The following is a 22114-nucleotide window of genomic DNA, read 5'->3' as shown; positions in this document are numbered from 1 at the left end:
GTGTCATATAGTTTGAACCTCATCTAATTCAACGTTCATACCGGCTTGTTGCCACCCATTTTGACCTCCAAAGTCATTTATAAAATAATCGCATACACAAGTGACTAATATAAACACCCCTGATAAGATACAACCGTCCCTGATGATCCAACAAGCGACAGTGAAGTTTGGTACGTTTGATTGCCTAAGTTTGGGGTACACGTCCCCTGACACTACACACGCTGAGTTGGCCTTTTTCATGTACCACCACCAAAGCCTATCGGTGATTTTAACAATGCTCCAATTAGTATTACTGAATCGTCATGGAAACTGTCAGTACTAACAACGTACACAGAAAATTTCGACGATCGGAGCTCAAATCGAACGCTTCTACCACTGGTCTAATCTTTCTCAGGTTGCAGAATATATCCCTGGAAATTCTTCTGCGAATCCAAAACATCGATTAAGCGGAAGAATACTGCCACATGTTGGTGTTATTAGACACCCAATAAATGCATGAGAAGTGACGCACCTGCCGCAGTCCGTTTTGGAAACTATGCGCCTCGTTTCTTGGGTTTCTTGGGCACATGGTTTTCTCACCATGAAACAGAAGCATGCAACCCACAGGCTCTTCTTACCCCTGTATGGTCTGAACTACTATTTCCTCCAAATTCGCCTAATTCCGCGATTAGTTATCACCTTTTTCTGCACATCATATGGTATCATACAGCTATATATATATCGCTGGCCAGTAGGCTGCTGTTCTTCGCGGCTTCAAACTGTTATCTTGTATTCTTCTGCAGCTCTCACATACATTTCCTGTAATGCCAGCCTCGTTCGTGTCGGCCGTATATCGCGGTTCCGACTATCTTCAACGGAACGCCAATTAACATTTTGGGAATCGGGTAGGATCAGCCCACCATAGTAGTTCAAAAACGTAACCACTCTTAGCTGCTCGGAATTTCGCGTCGTGCCCCACCATACCTTTACGTTTTTTGAATCGGCGTGTAACAAAGCCTCCTACGTTCACTGAAGTTGCGCCAAAACTCCGATGAACCAAGCAGTTTATTGTTAATCTCGTTCTCACCATCTGCCTACCAATTTTTCTTTCGTGGCTAGCAAGCATTCATCATTCCGTTGAGGATAGAACCTCGCCGGACACCAGATTTAGCGTGTATTGACTGCCAACAAAGAGTCATAAAAGCCCACTGAGAACGATTAATTCCTTGTCTTTGTTCGACGGGCTTCTGCTGCAAGCATAACAAACACTTTTCTGCAAAACTGGCAAGTGACTTCTCAATTTTGAGTTTGCGAGGACAGGGACGGCCTACATGTTGTTCATGTATCCCTCTAAAATATTCTCAATTCCAACAAAATATCACACGAGAGAACCGACTTACCAGCGAAATGTTCTACTCGCAGACGGATCATGATGAGCCGAGGCACCAATAAAAAATAGGAGTTCCGTACGTAAAGTAGGTCTTCAGTACGCTTGAACAATTTTTGACAAAACCAAGACTGCCTGAAAATATTGTAAGATTTCGAATAGATGCTGTCAAATGAGAAAACTTTGCGTGAAATTTTTCACTATGCTTTCGGTGACATTCGGGGTGTCTCTAACGATCGGAAGAACTCTCATTCCCTCAGTACTTAAACAGTCCCCTATGTTGCTGAATATAATGGAGTGATTCACCGCGAATGGTTGGAAGGAATGACAGAAGGCGACACCAGTTGGAAAAGTTAATATTCAAAAACAACGTTAACGCCAAAACAGAGATGTTAACAAATAACGTAAATGACCATCTATCGCCCGGCAGCTGGAGGTGTGTGCATTACCAAATTTCGGTGATGGATCCTTCCCGCCAGAAACCATGACGTTAGTGGGATGGACCACGCCTAAATGCGCAGCGACATCACCCGAAAACAAGGCCAACCTTTGCCTTTAATCATAATAACCCTACGCGTTTTTGCATATCTCGTCTACTTATGGTGACTGCAAGGCCCTTGCCTGTGCGCAAGGCTGATTTTGGCCCCAACTATGTATGACAGCTCAATCCGACAGCCACTGACAGACCTTCCTCACTTTCACATTATGGGTTTTCGTTTACCATGGCTCTTTCCCGCGACAGGTATTGTCGTATCTATATGGGACGATGGGTATGAGGCCTCAACAATGTATGATAGCTTAATTCAGCCGCCGATAATTCAGCATCCGTCTGCCAAGCCACACCTGAAAAGTCTAGTCACCCTTGGCGAATAGTTTCTATTCATTGATTAAATCAAGGTAAATCAAGGTTATATTGGTCTAAAAAGCATTTTGCTTTACAATGACCAAAGGATATTGGTGTGTGTGTATGTATACAGATAAACGGAATGATATGATATATATGTTCTATTGTTTGTAATCTGCATCTCAAATGTTGATGAGGGAAGTTGGGTGAGATCTTATGTATTCGTCAAGCGAATGTTTGAAAGTTTCGAGGTTACCACAATCCACAACAGATGTTGGTAGTTTGTTCCACGTGAGGGACACGCGGACTGAAAAAAAGTAGCGCCGACAGTTAATGCGGGAACATGGAATGTCAACGGCCAATGGATTCCCTCGGGTCGGTCGGGCCAAATTAACTGTGAACAAATGTTTTAAAGGGTGATTAGGAGTGTTTATTATCTTGAACATCAGTCCAAACGTAATGTACAGTCGGTCCAGTTCTCGTTTTTGGGAAGCCGCTTGTACTCGACAATTTTTCTTAGAAAAATGTTTGGTCAGTTGCAACCCGTGCGCATATGCCGAAAATAAGTGAAAACGCATGATTAAAAACTCGTAAAGGCTAATCTACCAAATGCATCAGAAATCCCGCTGTTCACAATATCCGACAGTGTTCACGCTCGGGCTGGAATCTCACTGTAAAAGGATTAACTTACATATTGTTCCTTTAGTCCTCCTTCACGCTTTTACTTGGGCTGAAACTGCGCTGTTCTGAGGTTACCTCATCGCTGGAACTCGTAGCACCACCAGACATCTGAAGTTTTTCTTTGATCCTTTGTCCACGCAGGTCGAGCACAGTTGCTCTCAGTCACTTCCCTCATATTCGCTCATGCCCACATGTGTTCGTATTGACCGTAAACCCAACACGTCCACGTGGAAATTGATTAGATCGGAAAGTATCGTTTCACTACAGTTTTCGAAAATTGTGACCACCATAAGCTGTCTGTTATTTCAAGCCGCAGTTTAAGCAATAACATGGTACACACTAGCAGACGTTTTCGACACTTCTTCCTATTTTGGGTCTCCAATGTGATCATCACTGTCTTATGCTTCGTTTGAATGGCAGCGCTAAACCATATCTTACCTTTGATGAACATAAGCATATTCTTCATCTATGCTGGCCTTAATTTGTCATGATTTCCTGGGCATTCTTACCTACCCTGAGAACCCCAACTGACGTACCCAAGATGCACATATTCTAGAATGCCTAAAAACCCAGGTACGACGCCATGATGACGGTAAAAAGACTGCCATACCCAGTTGGATGACATGCCCGCAGTTCATCCATCTCTACTATTTCGCAACCGATCATGTTAAACGCGACCAGAGAACGATTCCTATCTGTTGAATTTTTGTCGGAGCTTCCAAGCACCGGTTAGCGTAGTGTAATCTGTTCATTGGCCCGTAAACTCACCACTTCTTCCAATTGCTCCATCAATGAGTCAGTACACCGGTAAAGATAAAACCTTGCGATGTAGCGGATACAGCCTGTGCTGGCCATGGAAAAAATGGTTACAGGCTGTGGCGTATTCCTTTGCCTTGCCCGGCGAGTCGGCTGCTGTAACGACAGAAACTTTTTCCTATACAGTTCGTGGAATGCTGCCTCATTGAGAGCTTGCACGGGCAAAAAGTCATAATTGATTCTCATGCAGTCCTGAGGTTTTTCCAAATCTAATACAAGAGGAGACACGTGAATACACCAGATTTCAATAAAATTTCCCATCACCTTCGCGGGGATGTTATACCAAGCCATTAGCGGCCTTGAAAATATGTATTCCGTGCCCACAGTTGACCTTTGGTGACACGAAAACAAATACTAGTAAATCGGCTGCAGTTTTGAGAGATTTTGGAGCTTTCAATATATATGACCATATGCTAAAACGGTATACTGAAGCTTCCTCCGTTCAAACAAAGGTTTAAAGAAATTCGCGGTGTGCTTCCAGGGATCGGCCACATAGATGCCCTCAGGCCGTGTAGAGTGGGACGTCAGTGGGACGTCACCTGTACTAGATGTTCATAAGGACGTGGTGACGGCACATGCCGGATATGGATTGAGCGGATAAGTAAATTGGTAAAAATATAGCCACACGGCACACAAAACACTTGTTCGCACAAGTTGGATGAATCATGCAAGAGGACAGGAGCGAGGCGACAAAAGGCATGTCCTGGAACCGAAACCACAAGCGCAACTCTGGTAACGCACCTTCAATAGGGACAGAGAGCGATATGCATTAAGTCATGTGATAAACGCGTCTTAGCAGGTACAATTTGGTTTTTATGAGATTTGTTAGCCGCACAACACTCTTAGCTGCACAACCTCTATGAGTGGATTAAAATCTTTTGCACCAAAATGTTGCATTTTTATAGCGTATGTACTAAAACCATGCAGCTCAACAAACTTCACTGTCCACTGAAGCAATCCCATCATCATCGCTGATAGCCCGGGATACCTAATTAGGCCTCAAAATTTGGATTGTTACACTGAACCCAATTGCTTTAGTTCATCAGAGACACATCAAGGCTTCTGAAAATTCACTTCCATTGTTCGATTACTGAGCCCCGGTTTTCATCACGTTACAGCCAAAAACTCGAATCACACGATTAGAGTCAGTCCGCATAAAGACAGGGGTATTTGTTTTAACTTATGAACTTCAGTTATCGGAACAAAGGACAACAACAGCTGATCGGTCATTCAAGGCTGTCAGCAGACGTCCAATCGCGGTCGAGTGCCGTTTGGCCTCCGTTGCACAAAGCGCATCAGCCGTGTTGGAGCTGCCTTTTCAGCACTCGCTCGCAGGACCGGTCGGAACTCCGGGAATGATGGTGACAGGAACACGTAGTGTTATGCGTGTGCTTGGAACTACAGGAGCCGAAATTCCGAAAGCATTCATTTCGTCTGTGAACTGCAAAAGAAATCGACGTTGCAAGAAAAAGTCGAACAAATCAGAAGTCTCTAATCTGCCTGAAAGACTACCGTCAGCATTCCCCCGGTCATCCGGATTACCTGCGGATGGCGCAGATAATTTTGGTCTCTGGAACTTGGATCTTCCTTTGGAAAGAGAAAAGCTGGGTTCTCCTCTCTTTCGGGGCACATATACTCCAAAGGCCTTATCAGTATGTCAAGTTAAATGGGTTGTATTTCATAACCCTTGTTTAGTTTCATTCCGCTTTCCGTGATCGCCTGTGTGATCTTCTGAGACAGGAAGAAATAATCCATGTGGACTCAACTCATTTGCTAATGGTCAACTCGGTAAGGATGTGTACTTACCATCCGTTATTTGAAGGAGTTGGATGATAAGCTAGATTCGACGCTTCGGAAAGAGACCCTCTCTAGGCTTTGGTGGCTTCATAGTGCCTTCTACAACCTGTCGTCCCTAAGCTTTTGTAGGACGACCTGTCTCCTGGATTTATTCATTTCGAAAGTCAAGGTAATTCATGCATTCTCAGGAGTTTGATTTTCCTACAGGTTAAACCGAAATACGCAATGTGTGTGGCTGCCGCTTGTTACTATATTGCCTCAAAGTTTGAACGTATGACGGTAAGTAATCCACATGGATCCTAACAATTGAAGCTCATTTGTCGGTTTTTTTCGTCACCGCTTCAACAGGAAACTTGGATTCTTTTAGTCGTTTCTTTAGGCTAACAGAGTTGTAGATTCAGTCGCTTGAATGATAATTTTAATTGAAATTTCATCCTGTCAGTAAGGCCAGTCTATGCCGAAAAGCATTGTGCAGCTGTTTGATGTATTTGGTGACTCCTTCCAATAAGTGTTCATTGTGTTCGGACAATGGACTGCAAGCCTTTACCACTTACTCATGTGACCGTACGTAGATACCCACAGATGCTCTTGGTATTATTCCTCCTAATTGGTGGAGAAGATCAATGAGGATAACGGTGCGGCTGCAGACTATTAGCACAACCTGGTTGCTGAGATCCTTTTGGATGAGTGTGTTTAGGCTTTTTCCTGAATGAGGTCATAGGATCATAGGTTTAAACAGCTAAAAGGTTCATATGCCTTTTACCTTCATTGTGAGCATCTAATAGCCACTTGGATTCTGCGTCCTTCACTTCACTATGCTGTGTTCTTGGATAGAACGTTTTAACCTACACAACCTGATACCCGTGAATAATAGGCCAAAAGAACGGAAGGTTGCATATAAAACAGTGAGTGTACCGCTTCATGCGCGGGCGAGTTGCCTGATTGGTTAGAGCGCGATTTACCGACCGAAAGGCCCTTCGTTCGAACCTGAGCACTTTATCTCGACTCCCTCTGTCTACGCTTGAACCACCTGGCAGTATCCCAGCCCTCTCCTTTGGATGGCATGACAGCAAGGCACCGAAAGTGTGTCGGCTGAACGGTTAAATTTATTATAACCGGTCCATGCAGCGCAACGGCAGACTGAAAAGAAGTCCGATCAACTAGTCCTAGAAAAATGTACAGGACGTGCTGTTTTGCCCGAAAGATTCTATGGCAACCTTTTAGTTTCTTCTCTGTCGGTTTGGAAGGGATGGAGACAAAAAAGGCGATAAATAATGGGCCTCCAGATAATTGGACCACCAGCCCTTCCTCTAAGTTAGGTTGATTGTCCTATCCTTCTACTGCTCTGAAACGAAGGCCGATCTACGAACCCGTGAAAGAATTCCGGATGAAAAGTCGTTAAATCATTCTCTATATGTTGAATTTTTCTGACAGGAGTTTCAACCACAACAGGTGTGAAGTGTAGGCTAAAAGGGCAACTGAGTTGTGGAGAGTCGTGCTTCATTTACCGGAGTTGGATACAAGGTTTCAGTGAGACAGTGACTTCGTCACTGGAGCAAGGAATAGAAAAGCATTATGAACCCTGGTTCAATTTGTCCTTGAACTACACCATAGATTTCGCCCGCGAAGAACTACCAAAGGGAACCAGTCAAGTCAGCTGTGGTGACGCTTCGTTCGCCCGGAGGGATTTTGAATACTCGTCGCATTTCGTTTCCCGTTTGAAGACGAGTCTCTAAAAAGAATAGTACACTTCATGGTCGGTAATAAGACTGGCTTGCCCCAGCGATCTTCACAAGAATATGAGAGCATCATCCCAAAGCCTCAAAACTAATAAGACTTGTCTAGTTCGTTGTCCAGGTCTGTGGAAATACCTCAAAAATCTCCTTCGTTAAACAGAATTCGAAGTGAAAGATTGTAAACTTTTTGGACTAATTGAGATAATTCAAGTGGTCCTACTTATCACCTATTGCTGCTGAAAATACGCTGTTTGCGTGGGTCCATGAAAAACGTACAACTACATAGCTTACTGCCTAACGTATATAGACGTAGCTCCTAATGCCCGCGTTAGCTTGAACGTTTGCGTTTCATTGTTGGTAATTTGGAGACGATGGGAAAATATTTGCGGGCAACTTATTCAGACAGCTTGGTCACTATATGGAGGGATGTACTAATAAGGCTCCATTTTGAACATATTCCCAGCTTCTACTCATGCACCGTGCAATGTTATCTCTGTTTGTTTTCCGTTTGTTTTCTTCAAAACAGTGCTTCATTTCTGCCAACATTGGCATCCATAGGTGGAGGCTTTACGTTGAATTATTTTGACTAGGCCGTGTTGTGCAGCCAGTGAATGACTTATCACACCAAGGTTGTCACGGTTAAATTACCGATTCACCCCAATGCAGAGCANTTAATCCGTTGGTTAGCAATCAGCTGCCTTTCTCACACCACTGGCCAACATATCACCTGGTGTGGCACATAGTTATGAGTTTTTTTGCATTCTGAACTCATAGGTTCAGGGCCTGAAGGCTGTGACCACCCTGCCAACAAAGCCAGGGGATGTCATCGCCTCGACCGGGGTTAGAAGTGTTGTAACTTGCAAGGGAATTAGGGGTTGTGTAGAATTGGTGAGTTTGTGGATGCTTCGGTAGTACCACCTGTTCCGTTGTCGATGAATACCTCGGTACGAGACATCAGCCTATATGTATTCGGCTCTGTTTACAACCCCATAAATCATTCCGATATGAACGTTCAAACGAATTTTGCATTTTTGATACCCAACCACGTAAACTTGTGCGAAACGCATGTTTCATGTTGACTACTGAAATGTTCCAATGGAATTCAAATAACCCGCAGGTACCGTGTTACAAGATATTTCAGTGGGTTTAAGACGAATGACACTTCGCTTTCCTAGTGTAACATGTAGTACACATGCTAAGCCGATTTCTTCCAAAGGGAAGTTTTTGTCCCAACTCTTTTCGGCGAGGAGTCGATTACATGGCAGCGCGAAATGAAGCTGATACAGTGGAATTGGGCGCTGTAGAATCTCCGGGCTTGAGCGCACGTGGCAAGAAACCTTACTGTACGTGTCACATGAACGATGCCGGTCGTGCACATGCTGTCAATTCCCTGCTGGGTTGCCATGCCCCAGAGCTTACTCACTGTGCCCGTCGATTGAGATATAACTGTCGTCGAACTATTACCTTTTTGTTGTGAGCATATTGGTTCCGTTCATTCGCTTATGCTCAATTCCGTCTCACTGGAAATCGACTTGCCGGCATGCCGTTCATCAGTTGACCAATCGTAGGTGTCCTTCCACCTCATGCTCTCGTCCGCTTAATTATTTCGCGTGAATGTTCTGGGAATTTCGCAGTTTTATTATCGTTTGCTGAGTAGTGCTTTTTTCCGTGGGTTCGTTGAGGATCAACGGAAATCCATAGTCTAGTATCTCTTGATATTCTGCCGTTCGTTCGTCGTGTTTGTTACACAACTTCGGTCCTTTAGTTAGAAATGTCGGATTTGGTGATTTGTCTAACTTGGCCACCACGTCACTTGTCTGAACAGGGCTTCTTATCCTCTTTTATTTTTTTACTGTACTTGCAAAAATGTATTATTGCCCTAGGTGATTGTCGTTTACGTCTTGATCGCGGTAGTTTTAGTACATCGAAGGCAGGAAGGTCTGGCCTGAGGACTGTTTTGAGTTATTCCGGACAAGCTCAGAAGTTTAATTTGGTCGGTCAGTACAGCAACCGATACCACTAGTTTGTGTTGTCGTGTACTCTCAACAATCGTACATCACATTCAGTTTATACAGAGCTGTATCAGAAGTTAAAGTACTATCGAAGTGGTTTATCTCAGTCTGCATGACCGGTCACGTCTGGAATCACCCTAAACTGGTTAGCTTGATTGCACTTGCTACATTGAATCGCCGAAATGGTTGTATTAAGTGAAAAGTATACTAAGACATTACCACATGAGCGCATGACAAGCACATCAGAGCAGTAACCTCATTCACTGCGCCACATATATTCTAACACCAGTGCAACTATCAAATCCGATTTTCTTGTTGGGCTTGTTGGATCATATATGATTGTATATGATCATATATGATCGTTTGGTCCCTCACTGTATCTCCTCCTCGTACTCTTTGGTACATATAGACCTCTATAGTCTGAGCTGCCCAGTCACTTAAACCAGCAGCTCAAGATGGCTCGGTGGCTAAAGCGCGAATTTACTGAACGGAAGGTTCTTGGTTCGAACCCGAGCTGGTTATCTCGACTGCTCCTATCTGGGCTTACGCCCCCTAACAGTATCTCGGCCCTTGTGCTTCCTTCGGGTGCTTTAACAGCTAAGTAGTGAGAAGTTTTCACAGCCGAACGATTATTTCATTAATTATTTTCCGTCTTCCCTATGAGCATTAGTTTATGTCTGAACTATGAGCCTCTATGCGTGGCACTTTCTGTCGCTTTCTTTCAGGAGGTTCTACTCCCTACTCCAGACAGCCTGGTCATGCTGTCCAGATGCGGTGGCACAGCAAATGATTTGACCAGAATGGTAGAAATTATCCTCACCAAGCTGAGCCCCGCCACAGTGGCTTCAGTTGGTGCCTGCTCAGCCACTGCGCTCAATTTTATGGAGTGCTTCGCGCAATTCAGCGTGGGCGAAGCCTCCTCCACACATGATCCCCTGGGAAACCAACGTACGTCGGATTCTCTATCATACCTTCCAGACACCACCGGTCTTTCCTCCTTCCTCCGTCGGAAGCTTGAACTGGCATTGACCTCTACGGAGGCCGCTTCGTTCCGACCTGCTTGCCTTGCCTTGGCTCTCCTGAGTATTTACTGTCTTCCGAGCAGTGATTCCGATGGTTGCATCAGCACTGTCGAAGTGGATGAAATTATGCGATTCACGGTACCAGATCTTTTGAATCTGGCGCAGTTGTGCGGGGTAAGTAGTGTATCTTTAACATTCTTTCTGTACGTCAGGATGTAACCCGGTAACACCGATTTGTTTCTGGGTCACCAAATACACTTCGCATGTTGATTGCGTAAGCCACTCCTGGGAGAGGTTCATCAGGCACGACAGGGGTTGCTTTGTTAATCGAAGACTTGGAACCGTCCGACCTCCAAGTACCTTATATTGGTCACGATTGCAAGCTCCTGGGACTGGGTTACTGTTCATTCGTTTTAACATAAGGAGACTGCAACGAGCAGTGAGGACTGATTCTCAGTGTCACCATAGTCTTGTGTCGTCTGTTCGTTTGTGCATTTGTACTTGAAGTCTGTGATATTGGATCCTTCTAAACTGTTGCGCGCAGTATAAAATTGGGATCCGTGAGGTAAGTGGGACAGACGTTTTATGGTACTTCCCGGCTTAGCTTCGCCTAACTTTTGATGGTCAGTACTGTCTTTTGGCATAAATGACCTCAGTATGTCAATTCGAACTACCTCTCACACTGAAGCCCAGGAATCCGAAGTTACATCCACTTGGATTTTTGTCTATGTGTATTAGGTGCGCGCAAAAATGAATGACTGGTTAAAAATTAGGAAGGTTCATGGTGCTGTTAGAATTTGGATTCCTTAGACCACTTCTATTAACCCGGAATTACACTGTTAAACTGCTACACTGGATAGCACATTACGGTAGGAAGTACTTGATTATAATACGAAATAATTCATGTCGATCCCTCTTTCTGCTGTTATTCCGTTGCTTGTTTCGGAGTTCGAACGTCAAAAGTTGTCGGATTGGCTGAGCATCGTGGTTTGAAGGACTATTTTGATGTGCGTGGTGGCCAAGTCCACCGAAGATATTGGAGATGGCAGCAATGGGCGGCAAACGGATGTCAGTCCTCAAGAATGAGCATACGGAGATGGCTCTAGAAACGGTATGCGCAGGGGGAGAAGAGAAAGAAGAGACTTCAACTGTAGCCTGCTTTCTCTTACCCGCACTGCTGAATTCAGCAAGGTCACTCGGCCGGTGTGTCGTGATTATTTGCAATTGTGCAATCAATCCCTATGTTAGCCAGGTCTGCAATTCAACCCTAGATCCCCTTCCATGCCCTATCCTCCTCTTTCCGTTAAGCAGATTTATTCAAATAAATTGACATGGTTTTACGACAGTGAAGCATCAGTGTTCTCAGCTTCTGTTGCCGTCAGTGATGATAGCAAAATCCAACCGCCACCCATCTATACTGGCCACTTTTGATCTGTCCCATCGGATTAAGGTCGTAGCTACTTGTATTGTGTTCCAGATTTCTGGTACTAAACACCAAAGCAAAAGTAGTCTCTCTTTGGCTGGTTCAACTGTCCTTTCTCAAAGATTTGTTTGCATTTTTTAATCCGTGTAGATACACCAGGACGCGTCTTTCGTAGCGTCTACCTTTCAGGTGACTGGCCCCACTGTAGAGATTTTACTAGACTTGATCCGGTTACCATGTGAAGATTAAAAATTGCAAATGTGTTTTCTAAACAGGCCGTTAAATATTTGAAACAACGAGCGCCACAGGACGGTTGTTTCAGCCTGTTGGCTTGAGTAGGTAAGAGGAAACGGTGAGCTAGCATTCTGATTAAGTCCAACTGGCCTTCGAAATGTTTCCAGCAGTGGTTCCACTTAACTCTGTTTCATGTAAAATTCGAATTTCGGAACAAACAAGTAAATTTCTGGTAACCTTGGCGAAAAATACGACTTGTATTAGCTGCAGTGGTGCGGTTGCAGACAGTCATTTGCGTAAGTCGCTTGGTCCCAATATGCTACATGTCTGCTTCAAACTCCGAAGACTATGGGCAATCAACATTCGCGATCAGGAACTTCGGTGACTTCCGCTTCAGCTATATTGTTAATTACTGTTAATTGTCCCCTTCTTGATGTCCTCAACACGCTGCTGTCATGCCACATACACTATGACTTTAGGTTCACTGGAGCAGTGTCGAAGCCTGTAAAGCAGCAGTCCAAGAAGTGCTGATTGTCCAGAAAGACCCATCCAGCTTCAAAGATTGCCCTCCGTGCAGCCTATTGGGCAGTTCACCACCGCTTGTCTGGACCCTATCCAGGCGCACCCAGCGGAGCATTTCGACCTCTTCCCCACCGGCCTTGTCAACGGTTTTCGAATGCGAGGAAGAGGTGGTTCAGCTGCAAGCCGAGCTAACCGGTTTGAGTTTTCGGTGAGTACATCAACATTGTGTTCCACTGATATCCCCACTACGTTGTATCAAAGCGCTACTTTAACGGTATCATTATTGATGCGTTAAATGGTTTCCTCATAATCACTGGCTGGAACACAATCAACATCTCACTAATACCAAAAAGAATGTTCTCTTAATAGAGGTAGCCTTAAGAAGATATAATTTCCTGATAAAAGTCACGCTCAACAAATGAGTGGATAGTTAAGCGTAGTAGTTCTGTTATTCGGTAGACCGGATGGCATCCGCCGGGTAGCTTCTTTTCGTTTTTCCATATTTTAGTGTCCCATAGGGTACTCCTCATATGATCAAATCTTAGCATAACAACCAGGCGGCTCTTTTTGCGTACGGTCCGCATTCCATTTACGATGTCTTCTATATCATATGATCACCACGGAACACGTTTGGGACCTTTTTCCAATGAGTTGGTTTCAACAGTTTTAAGGGCATTTAGCCGACGTATTAGAGTGATCTATATACTGCTACTGCCAACCGCGGTGCTGTGCAAAAATGGGGTCAAATCAGCGTAAATTTTTCCGCTATCCAGGATCTTCGCACGTTGGGAACTTTCAAACCGAGGAAAAATACCGTGTTTTCGGTGCTTTTCGTTAGACCAACAGAGAACAACGTGTAAGCAAGTGTCTACGAGAACTAAGGTTGTAGTGCAGTTCATACCGCTACGTTAATCACTTCATCCTTAACCTGTATAGGCTGAGCATAACAGATTGGTTGCGTTGACTGTGTACACCTTTAAGAATATAACCCTTCTATCAACTGTATAGCCCAAAGTCCCTATTCTGAGCCACAATTCAGGATTCGAAAATTTCCCCACGCAGTCAGCATACAACGCCTCATAAGCTAACGCGTCTTTTCAATTGTTTTTATGTACCCAAATATGGTGAATTCCAACTTCATCCTTAAACACACGATGTTCGTGACTCCAAACCGGTTTCCAAAGGTTTGATGAAAATTCAGCGTGACTAGAGTCTCAGCACCGATAGGTTTTTGGTTACGTTAACATCTACAGCATGGAGGTCGTTATTAGTGATTGTCGTCATTGACAACAACACCACTATTGAAACACCGATTTGGGCTAGTGGCGCGGTTTTTTTATACTGGCCAGGTATCTCCTCTGTTCGCTGCCAATGAGCCTTAACTGGTTAAGTCATCTGTACCGAAAATCTGTTTATGTGGACAACATCCAAATCAATAGCAACTATACGAAACAGTATATTTCTGTCTAACTAATTACAAAGTCTCCACCTCAGTGGTCAGGTTGATCGACAACCACACCGCTCGTTTCGGCATGGTACCTGCCGCACGCCTGAATTATGCTATAAACAATCCCTTTTAATTCTTTCCTGGTCACGTCATGACTGCGAACCCAAATGTGTCCGCACCGTACCCCTAGTCCATCTCTTCCGGAATACATGCAACCGGGCTGTTAACACCCCTGTATTCAGACTGTAATTATTACTGCCGATAACTTCAAGAGACTGAGAAAGTGCCGATTATATTCGTCTTCACTCGTCTAAACAGTCGTCTTTACTACAGACAATTCTTTGACACGAAACGGCCTTGCTGGTAAAACAAGTTCCAAAGAATAACTGAAAGATGTTGGTCCTGGTACTATTGATCAGTTGCTCTCTGAGTTGAAGGTCAACCTTATTGCACAAGTACATGTCATAGGAGTCTGCTTACAACCACGCTGACAAAGCACCATCAGTTCCCTTAATTCAGTCGTTCGTAGTGCGGCGCCGGCATTACAGTAATCCTTGCAGGAACGAATGACAGAAGACTCCAGATTACTCCAAAGTGATGGTACCACTAGATTTTTCGGGCACTCAGAATGCGTGAAGTGTACGTGAAGCATCGAAGCATCGCGTTGGGCTAAACAAGCTTATCATGTCTATGTTTTTTTTCGTTGACACCTTTGTGGCCGGCTTAAAGGGAAGTTTCACAACAGTGGGGAATATGACGTCTCACAATCGGTATTGTGACGAATAATTGTAGTGCCATAGCGTTCAATTGAGTTACCTGTGTGCTACAATACATGCATGCACGCAACCTGGTTCAAGCTCAACAATGGCTGTTCTGTGATTGCTTGGTTAACGCACCGTGTAGGAATATCTCTCCAGTTTGAACAGAAAGTGGAAAACAAGTCGAACCTCCGTGTTTATGGTATCCGGGAGATAGGTCCAGTGTTTCTTTCCTGGTTGCATCGTCGTCATCATGGACAACTGTCTCTGAGCCTATTTCGCTTCCCGATCAAAGGCTCCTTTAGACATCTAATCTGTAGTGAACACTTTCGCTTCATTTTTAGAGAATGAATAGTCCTTAACAAAGCATGGTCGGAGTCAGAGGAAGTATTCCAAAAGAAAAGTCCCGTTGAACACAAATGCCTTCCATAGTTGTTTGCTGTGTTGCGTAGCTTGTTTCTGGTTCGGGAACCTCTGCAATGTACGCGTTTTTGTTGAAAATTTAAATTCAGGGTCGATGAATTTCGGTCCATGTACAGTTTTTGTGTCGCCTTCCATTCATTACTGGTTGAGTCAAGAAATGATGTTCACTTTTACTGAGCTGTTGCGTCGCAGATGAACCACCGTTTTGAGGTCTTGTGAAGTAATTTTCTGAGTATTCAGCACAGCTCTATGAAGGACACCTATACTTGACTGCAGTGGTTTCTGTGAGTTCTGCACTTCATACTGGCAGAAAAACATGCAACGTGAGTACTGCTGCTCTTTGTGCCTGACCCTTCTTGTGCACATAGCAGAGCGTTTCTCAACTATCCGGTTGAGGTTCGGTTTCACCTGGTTCATGTTTGCTTTCAGGGTCGACAGAAGTACTTTGCACCAACCCGTGCACAGACTTATTGGAAAAACTCGTATATTGTCTCACAGTTTGAAGCATCCACCCCCACCCCCAAGATTAGCGCCCGCATTTAACATTCTTGGGGTGTAGTAAACATTTGAATCATGCCGTGACTGGCCCCGAGTTGCATGCTACACATGCAAATGTCAGTGACTAGGATCATAACCGCATAATTTTTATATCTCCGTCACCGTCATGGGGAAGTTTATTGTCGTCCTGACTAATAGTGAATTGGATGGAAATTCACGTTCGTGTTCTGAACTTCGAGATTTCGAGATATTCTGGACACATTCCTTGAGATTGTTAGATGTGAAGTTAAGATGTCTTGAAGGTAGAGATGCAACATTGCCAATTTCGTGCCAAAGACTGAGCACCTCCGGGACATCTCGACTTCACATTGGTTCATCTGTGTCTTTCTATCGGTCACTTTCAGGCTTCTATCGGGTGATCTGAGGAGTTTTATCAAACACCTTGTGAAAAATATTGGAATATATTCCCATGAACAGATATACTTGCTATGGTTCCAATTGTTGCTACTTGATAATGCTGTACCTTGATTACATCAGGTATTTTGTTTGGTTAGGGACTCTGATAACAGAATAAATAAGGTGAGCTTTTCCGCATGGCAACGCTGGTTTCTATCATCATCAGTACCACTACTTTCATGATAATGAGGTTGATAAAGAGTACTTATGTCATGCACATAGCTGGAACATAACCATAGTGGTGTTGGGACGTACATTGGAGGTTTGACACAGTCTGTAAGCAGTGGAGCGCAGAGCATATTGTGTTAAGTGTAGGACAATCCATATCGAGTTATCTACCCATGGGTCGTCCGTATTCTGTGATTTCACATGGTACACCGCCAGTGATTCACTTGGATAGAATAAGTGCATAACTTTTCGTTTTGGGACTCGGGACGCCAACCGTCTATCGCTTGAGGCTTGTCATTTGTTGACTCACACGAACGTTAGTGGTCAGTGGTTAAACAGTATCTAATCATCAATATTTGTCGCCAATTATGGGTCACCTATCCACTATAGATTAGCCGAAACCTTTGTGTATGAGACAGTAGAGTGTCAGTTGGAACCGGACAAGGTTGTTCTCTCGACAGCATTGTGTTTTTGGGTGCAGATGCGTGTAGCCCTACAAATGCGAACTTTGTTTAAGCTGTAGTCTGTCGTAGTGAAGTGAAGTGTGGTCAACCGCACCATACGGAACTAATGAGATTCGTGTCGAAGCGAGGAGCGAACGAGTGAGCATTACTGAGGGCTTTCAACATTCACTGTCCACTATGCACTCTCGTCTTTGTCTCAAGGTCACTGTCGTCAGTTACGTGAAATTTCGTCAGACCATATCCTGAAAAATATCTACCGAAACTAGCATTTGCCACCGAGCTCATAGTTCCGGGTAGATGACCTTCTGTTTTTAATGATTCACGTCTGATTTTTATTGATACCAAAAGGTGCTGTGTATGTCGATTGTTTGTTCCTGGTTTTTGACGCGATATTATTACACTTCCAACCACCTTGATATTCTATTGACTTCGCCGTCATTGGTTAGAGGATCAAAAGGAACACTGTCCTATTAGGTTTCCTAGCTAGTCTGACTTTGTTCTGGGTGAAGAATGTCACACTTTGACTGAGATGTCTCTGTATGCTACCCGACGCATACAGAAAGTGGAATTTATTGATTGTCGCATTTTTCAGCTGTCTCAGAGCACATGCCTATTCCGTAGGCGAATCGCTTCACAATCTGGAGTCAGTCATGTGTGGCAACTTCCTCTCTATCTACCCTACTATTGACAACCTTATTCCCACTTGCACGAGTGTTGACCTTTGGAAACTGTCTGGTCCTCTCGTGTTTTGAAACTTGGCCCACTCAACATAACGGCCCCGCGAGAGACATCTTTCCGAACAGAATCCACAACAAGCGCTCTCCTAGATTTTCTTAAACATTCCAATCTCTGGTGATGCCATGCCCACTCCCTCCGTAAATTCCTACTTTTGTTCCCCAAAAACTTACGTCACTCCATCGCCCACTGAAAGTACATTAACAGGCCACATAACGATGTCTAAAGATGTAAGTTATGGAACACAAGCCAACGCGGCTTCTAAACTGTTCGAGACCCGACTAATTTGGTCGAACACTAGTCCGAAATTCAAAGCGAAACATTTCGCCAGAAGGAACTCTCATATCGTATTGCTTGTGATTGATAAGCCCCGGCGACAGACAGCATCCAATTACACTTCCTTCTCTATGCCATTTACTCCGTTCTGTGTTGAGGCCATTAGCCATTTCATGATCGTAGGCTGATTTTTCTAAAAAAAGCTATCCAAATGTTAGTGGTGATAGGATAAGAGCAAGTAACATTTTAAGATGCAAAGAAAAGAAAAGAAAGCGTTCAGCTGTAGCACCCTTTCGGTGCCTAGCTGCCATGCCAGCCGAAGGAAGCACGAGGGCTGGGATACTGCCAGGTTGCCCAAGCCTAGACAGGGGAAGTCGAGTGGCGGAGGTCGGATTCGAACCACGGACCTTCCGGTTAGTAGATTCGCGCTCTAACCACTTGGGCCATCTCGCCCCCTTAAGATGCAAAATCTGGGTCGCAGAGTTTGTCACGAAAAATGTGGATAGGCAACGACTTTGGGGTTGCCTTTGAGAATAATCGTTCGAGATTTTGCTGGCTTATACCAGCAATTGACATCATTCAGACTATTACTAAGAGGACTTTTGGAAACAGGCAGAAGAATGACACCGGCATGCTACACGAAGCTAAAAAATATTGTGAATATTAGAGAACCTCAAACTGAGTTAAACCACATCTGTTTGAAGGTACAGCCTCACTCAAGGATCACAGAATATTTCTACAGATTTGGTAATGGTTTCACGTAAAATTTCTGGAGAAGTAAAATTTGGCTTTAAGAATATTCCACATAACTGCTGCCCACTGTCAGAAGCAAGACTCAAGCACATCGTCATCCAGTTTGTCCCGTTATCTGGAGCCGTAGACAACGTGGAGTCCCAGTGGTTCTAACTAAGTTGTAGCCATCGTTTTCAGCTATCCTCCATTACAGTAGTCCCACTTTGAGCGGGGTAATGGCGAAAAGAGTGAGGTCAGACAGTTCGACACTCGGTTGGTGGAGGACGTATTCAGTGTTCGGCTCGGCTGGATCAGTTTGGAGAAGCTTCTCACCCGACCGTCATTAGATGTTCTGTCGTCTTGATGTACTTTCGGTGTTCGTCGTGAGCACCAGCTGTCTAGCAACTCTAGTGTGCGAGGCCCGTCTGTTCGTAGAGGCCGGGTCTCACAGGGCTGTTAGTATGGATCGGGCGGTTGCAGTGTATTCACGGAGATCTTTCGAAGACTTTCCGAACATTTTTTATAAGGTTTTTCGGAACTTTTAGTGTTCTTGGTGTTAGGTGCAAACTCCTATTTCTTGTCGTACCTTGCCGTTTGGCAGCTTGGTAGGGCCCAAATACTTGAAGCAATCGACTTGGCTTATGGATTCTTTATTGACACTGAGCGGAGTAGAATAAACATCCGTGCTTGTGGTCGATAATTTGGTCATTTTCATATCTTCTCCCAGTCTTGCGAAGCGTGGTGGCTGACGCGACCAAGACTGTATTAAATCTTTGCCCAGCATGGCGTACTTAGTGTCCGTAAGCCAGATGACAAGGCATATTGGTGTCTTCGGGAATTCGCTGAAAATATTCGGTACTGTTCAAACGACTTCGGAATAGAAGATTGCGTTGCCAAATACAGGAGTTAAAAGTAAATACCACATGAGCTATTCGTCCGCCATTCCATCATTTCTCGCGACAAGCACGTGACTAGTCACGCTGTTGTTCGGCCTTGTCGAACACGCCCTTTGATCGACCAATTACTGTTCCTATTTCAATTTGCAGATCGGCGTGTGAGAGCACAATTGGAAGAACGAAACAAAAAAATAATCAGAATGCTGTTGTGCACCCCTGCTAGAGAACCAACGTGATCTTCCCTTGTTTCGTGAAATGATCTGTGAGTTGTCAATCCGATGGTGATATTCCAGTTGATACTGTCAGCGCCTTCCCTCCACCGCCACTCTATATCTTAGTTGCATCAAAGTTCATTCTCTTGGTTTGTTTCGAATCCGCCCTTTCGTGCACCTTTTTCGCAATTTTGTAAACATCTTTCCAATCTAACTGGCGCCATTTCCGGGTCTTGTTCCCAAAAATGCCGTGTTTTCTCTAGTTTTTTTCGCTCCTTGTCTCTCTCGGTGGAAATCCAAAGCCAGTTTGTTGTTGTAGGTATTTTGCTTTTAATTCGGACAAGTTGTGATTGTCATTCACGAGGAACAGCGAATCTAAGGTTGATTGCGCTAGCCAGCTAGCTTCTGGTCACCATATCATTATCGTGTTTTAGCTAGTTTAGACTGTCTCTGCTCTCCTAGTCGGTTTTCAATCTCCACGACTTTTGTAAACCTGTGCAATAAAAATTTTAAAAGACCTCTGAATGAATTTGTCTCCTTTGGTTCATCACTCTACGATTGTATGAGAAAACTTTCCTTATTGAATGGGCTATTCAACACAGCGTCTGAATTATTATTGGTGCCAAAATGATCACCAGTTACGGCCGCTGCAGATATTGACGTCTCTTGGAGAAAATTTCATCTCTTTTGAACTGAACTCTCCAACATTTACAAGGGGAAAGACATTGAATTTCTAAGAACCACGGTTTTAAATTTGGTTGTGCTTTAATTGTGAACATCGCAAGCAGAACCTGCACGCATATGACTAAGCTCGAGGCTTGTCCTCTTCGAAGGTTACACAGGTTATCCCTCTCCACCTATAACATGGATCTTGGGCGAAGCTGCGTGCCTGCAGCTCACGAAGAGGGATGCGGTTTCCTTGTGGGCTGAGTCAGTCCGGTGATATTTCCAGGGTTCTACGCCAGTCAGCCGGTTCCTTTCACCTATTCCGAACGCTCAACAGCGGTGTCGTGGCGAGGTGGACTCACTGACCCTCAGAATCACCAACCAAGGGATGCAGAGCTTAGGGAAGACGTGGGGACAAATCCATGATGTTGGACTTATGGTAGGGTGTAGCGTGATCGCTTATGTGATAAGACATACCCTAGGCTATCAGCAGCCACTATCCAAACGAGACGCGTCACGCGCGAGGTGCGTTTTGTGTATTCACTGGGTTTAATGCTACATTTGAATGGATAGAATGGCTTCGAAACCGATCTGTGTGCTCGATCACGGGTTCACGGAACAATCTATATGACTTCCAGATACCTAAAGCGCGTTTGACTTGTCACCAGCTCTTAGTGGACCGTTCTTTTGTGCTTTCCATCACTTTGTCCTATGGATTCCGTTCTTCACTCAAGCTCATCTCAAGTTGATCAGCCGCGTAGTCAACCGCGAAGCCACTGATCCGCACATTTTACTGAGACGAACTACGAATCTCGTTGCATTACTACTTCTATCATGCTCAGGTTGACACCGATCGGTAAAATTTCTGGTTGTAGTGATCTTGCGCAAAAGCTGAAATCTAACAAGGTCCTATACAACATTGCTTTGAAGACTTCGTCTTTGCGTCAATAGACATTTTGTCTATTCAAATATCCTGCTCGGTGATTATTTCGTTCCATCAAAACGATTTCTGAGAATCCCTACTGTTTAATAACCCCCTGAACTTGGCTCCTCGTTCAAGTCATCAACATACAGCCCAGGCCTCACTCATAATAACCCGAAAGACGTTGAATGATGTTTGTTGCGTCTTGGAAACGACAACTACAGGTTTACTTTCAGTTCGTCACATGGCATCTCAATTTTCTCACTGGTTTTGATTATCCGAAAGTCCTGGACAACCTGGCGTTGGCATTGCAAACAAGGTAGGGGCCTATTCCGCCCCTACAAACCAGACACCGATCTGATGCGATTCCAGCCTTTAACAAAGGCGCAGAATCCAGATTTTAATTTGCTACTGCCACCTGCAGGTCTACTGATTTGACCCCATACTCAGTCAAATATGAATTGCGCATAACGGAACAGCGTTATCCACAGGTACAAAATGCGAACTGGAGAATGAAGTAGCTCAGGTGGCCGGACGCGACGATGATTGCACCTGGATAGCGGCATATTTCGTCTAACAGACTTGTGACACATGTTTCGTGATATTCCATGAAGCCCTGCTGATTAGCCTTGATGCAAATCGATTAACTCGCGACCAGTTGCCGATAACAAGATGATATCTGCCGATTCGTGGGTGGTTGTTTATTGGTTACGCCTGAATTGAGCCTGCCAGGCTGCGATAAGACAGAGAAGCCGGGACACGGCTGTATTGTCAGGACAATTATACGGAGCTTCTGCGTAAATATATCGGGTGACTAAATAGCCAGTTATCATCATCATCATTGTCAGCTGTAAGAGCTTCTGCTAAATATATCGGGTGACTAAATAGCCAGTTATCATCATCATCATTGTCAGCTGTAAGAACCGCGTACTGGTCGTACATTGGGTTTAGCTGCCACAGTTTCGTTCACCGATGATTGGGGGGGGTGGGTAGCTGCGCATTGCACGC

At 44.4% G+C, this 22114-nt stretch overlaps 1 protein-coding gene across 1 annotated transcript in view; it reads left to right on the top strand.

Moving 5' to 3' along the window:
* Positions 1 to 4927: 4927 nt before the first annotated feature.
* T265_14124 (hypothetical protein) overlaps positions 4928 to 22114 on the top strand; it is a gene marked incomplete at both ends in the record, with an annotated part of 21294 nt that continues 4107 nt past the window's right edge. The window contains 6 exons of the mRNA XM_009172142.1: positions 4928 to 5359; positions 5403 to 5495; positions 5530 to 5673; positions 5712 to 5783; positions 9978 to 10448; positions 12411 to 12661. Coding sequence (XP_009170406.1) covers positions 4928 to 5359; positions 5403 to 5495; positions 5530 to 5673; positions 5712 to 5783; positions 9978 to 10448; positions 12411 to 12661 — 1463 coding nt within the window. The remainder of the gene's footprint in view (positions 5360 to 5402; positions 5496 to 5529; positions 5674 to 5711; positions 5784 to 9977; positions 10449 to 12410; positions 12662 to 22114) is intronic.

This window comes from Opisthorchis viverrini, assembly GCF_000715545.1.
Source record: "Opisthorchis viverrini unplaced genomic scaffold opera_v5_145, whole genome shotgun sequence".
Taxonomy (NCBI): domain Eukaryota; kingdom Metazoa; phylum Platyhelminthes; class Trematoda; order Opisthorchiida; family Opisthorchiidae; genus Opisthorchis; species Opisthorchis viverrini.
Note: the sequence above shows the minus strand (reverse complement) of the source record. Positions and strands in the feature narration are given on the sequence as shown.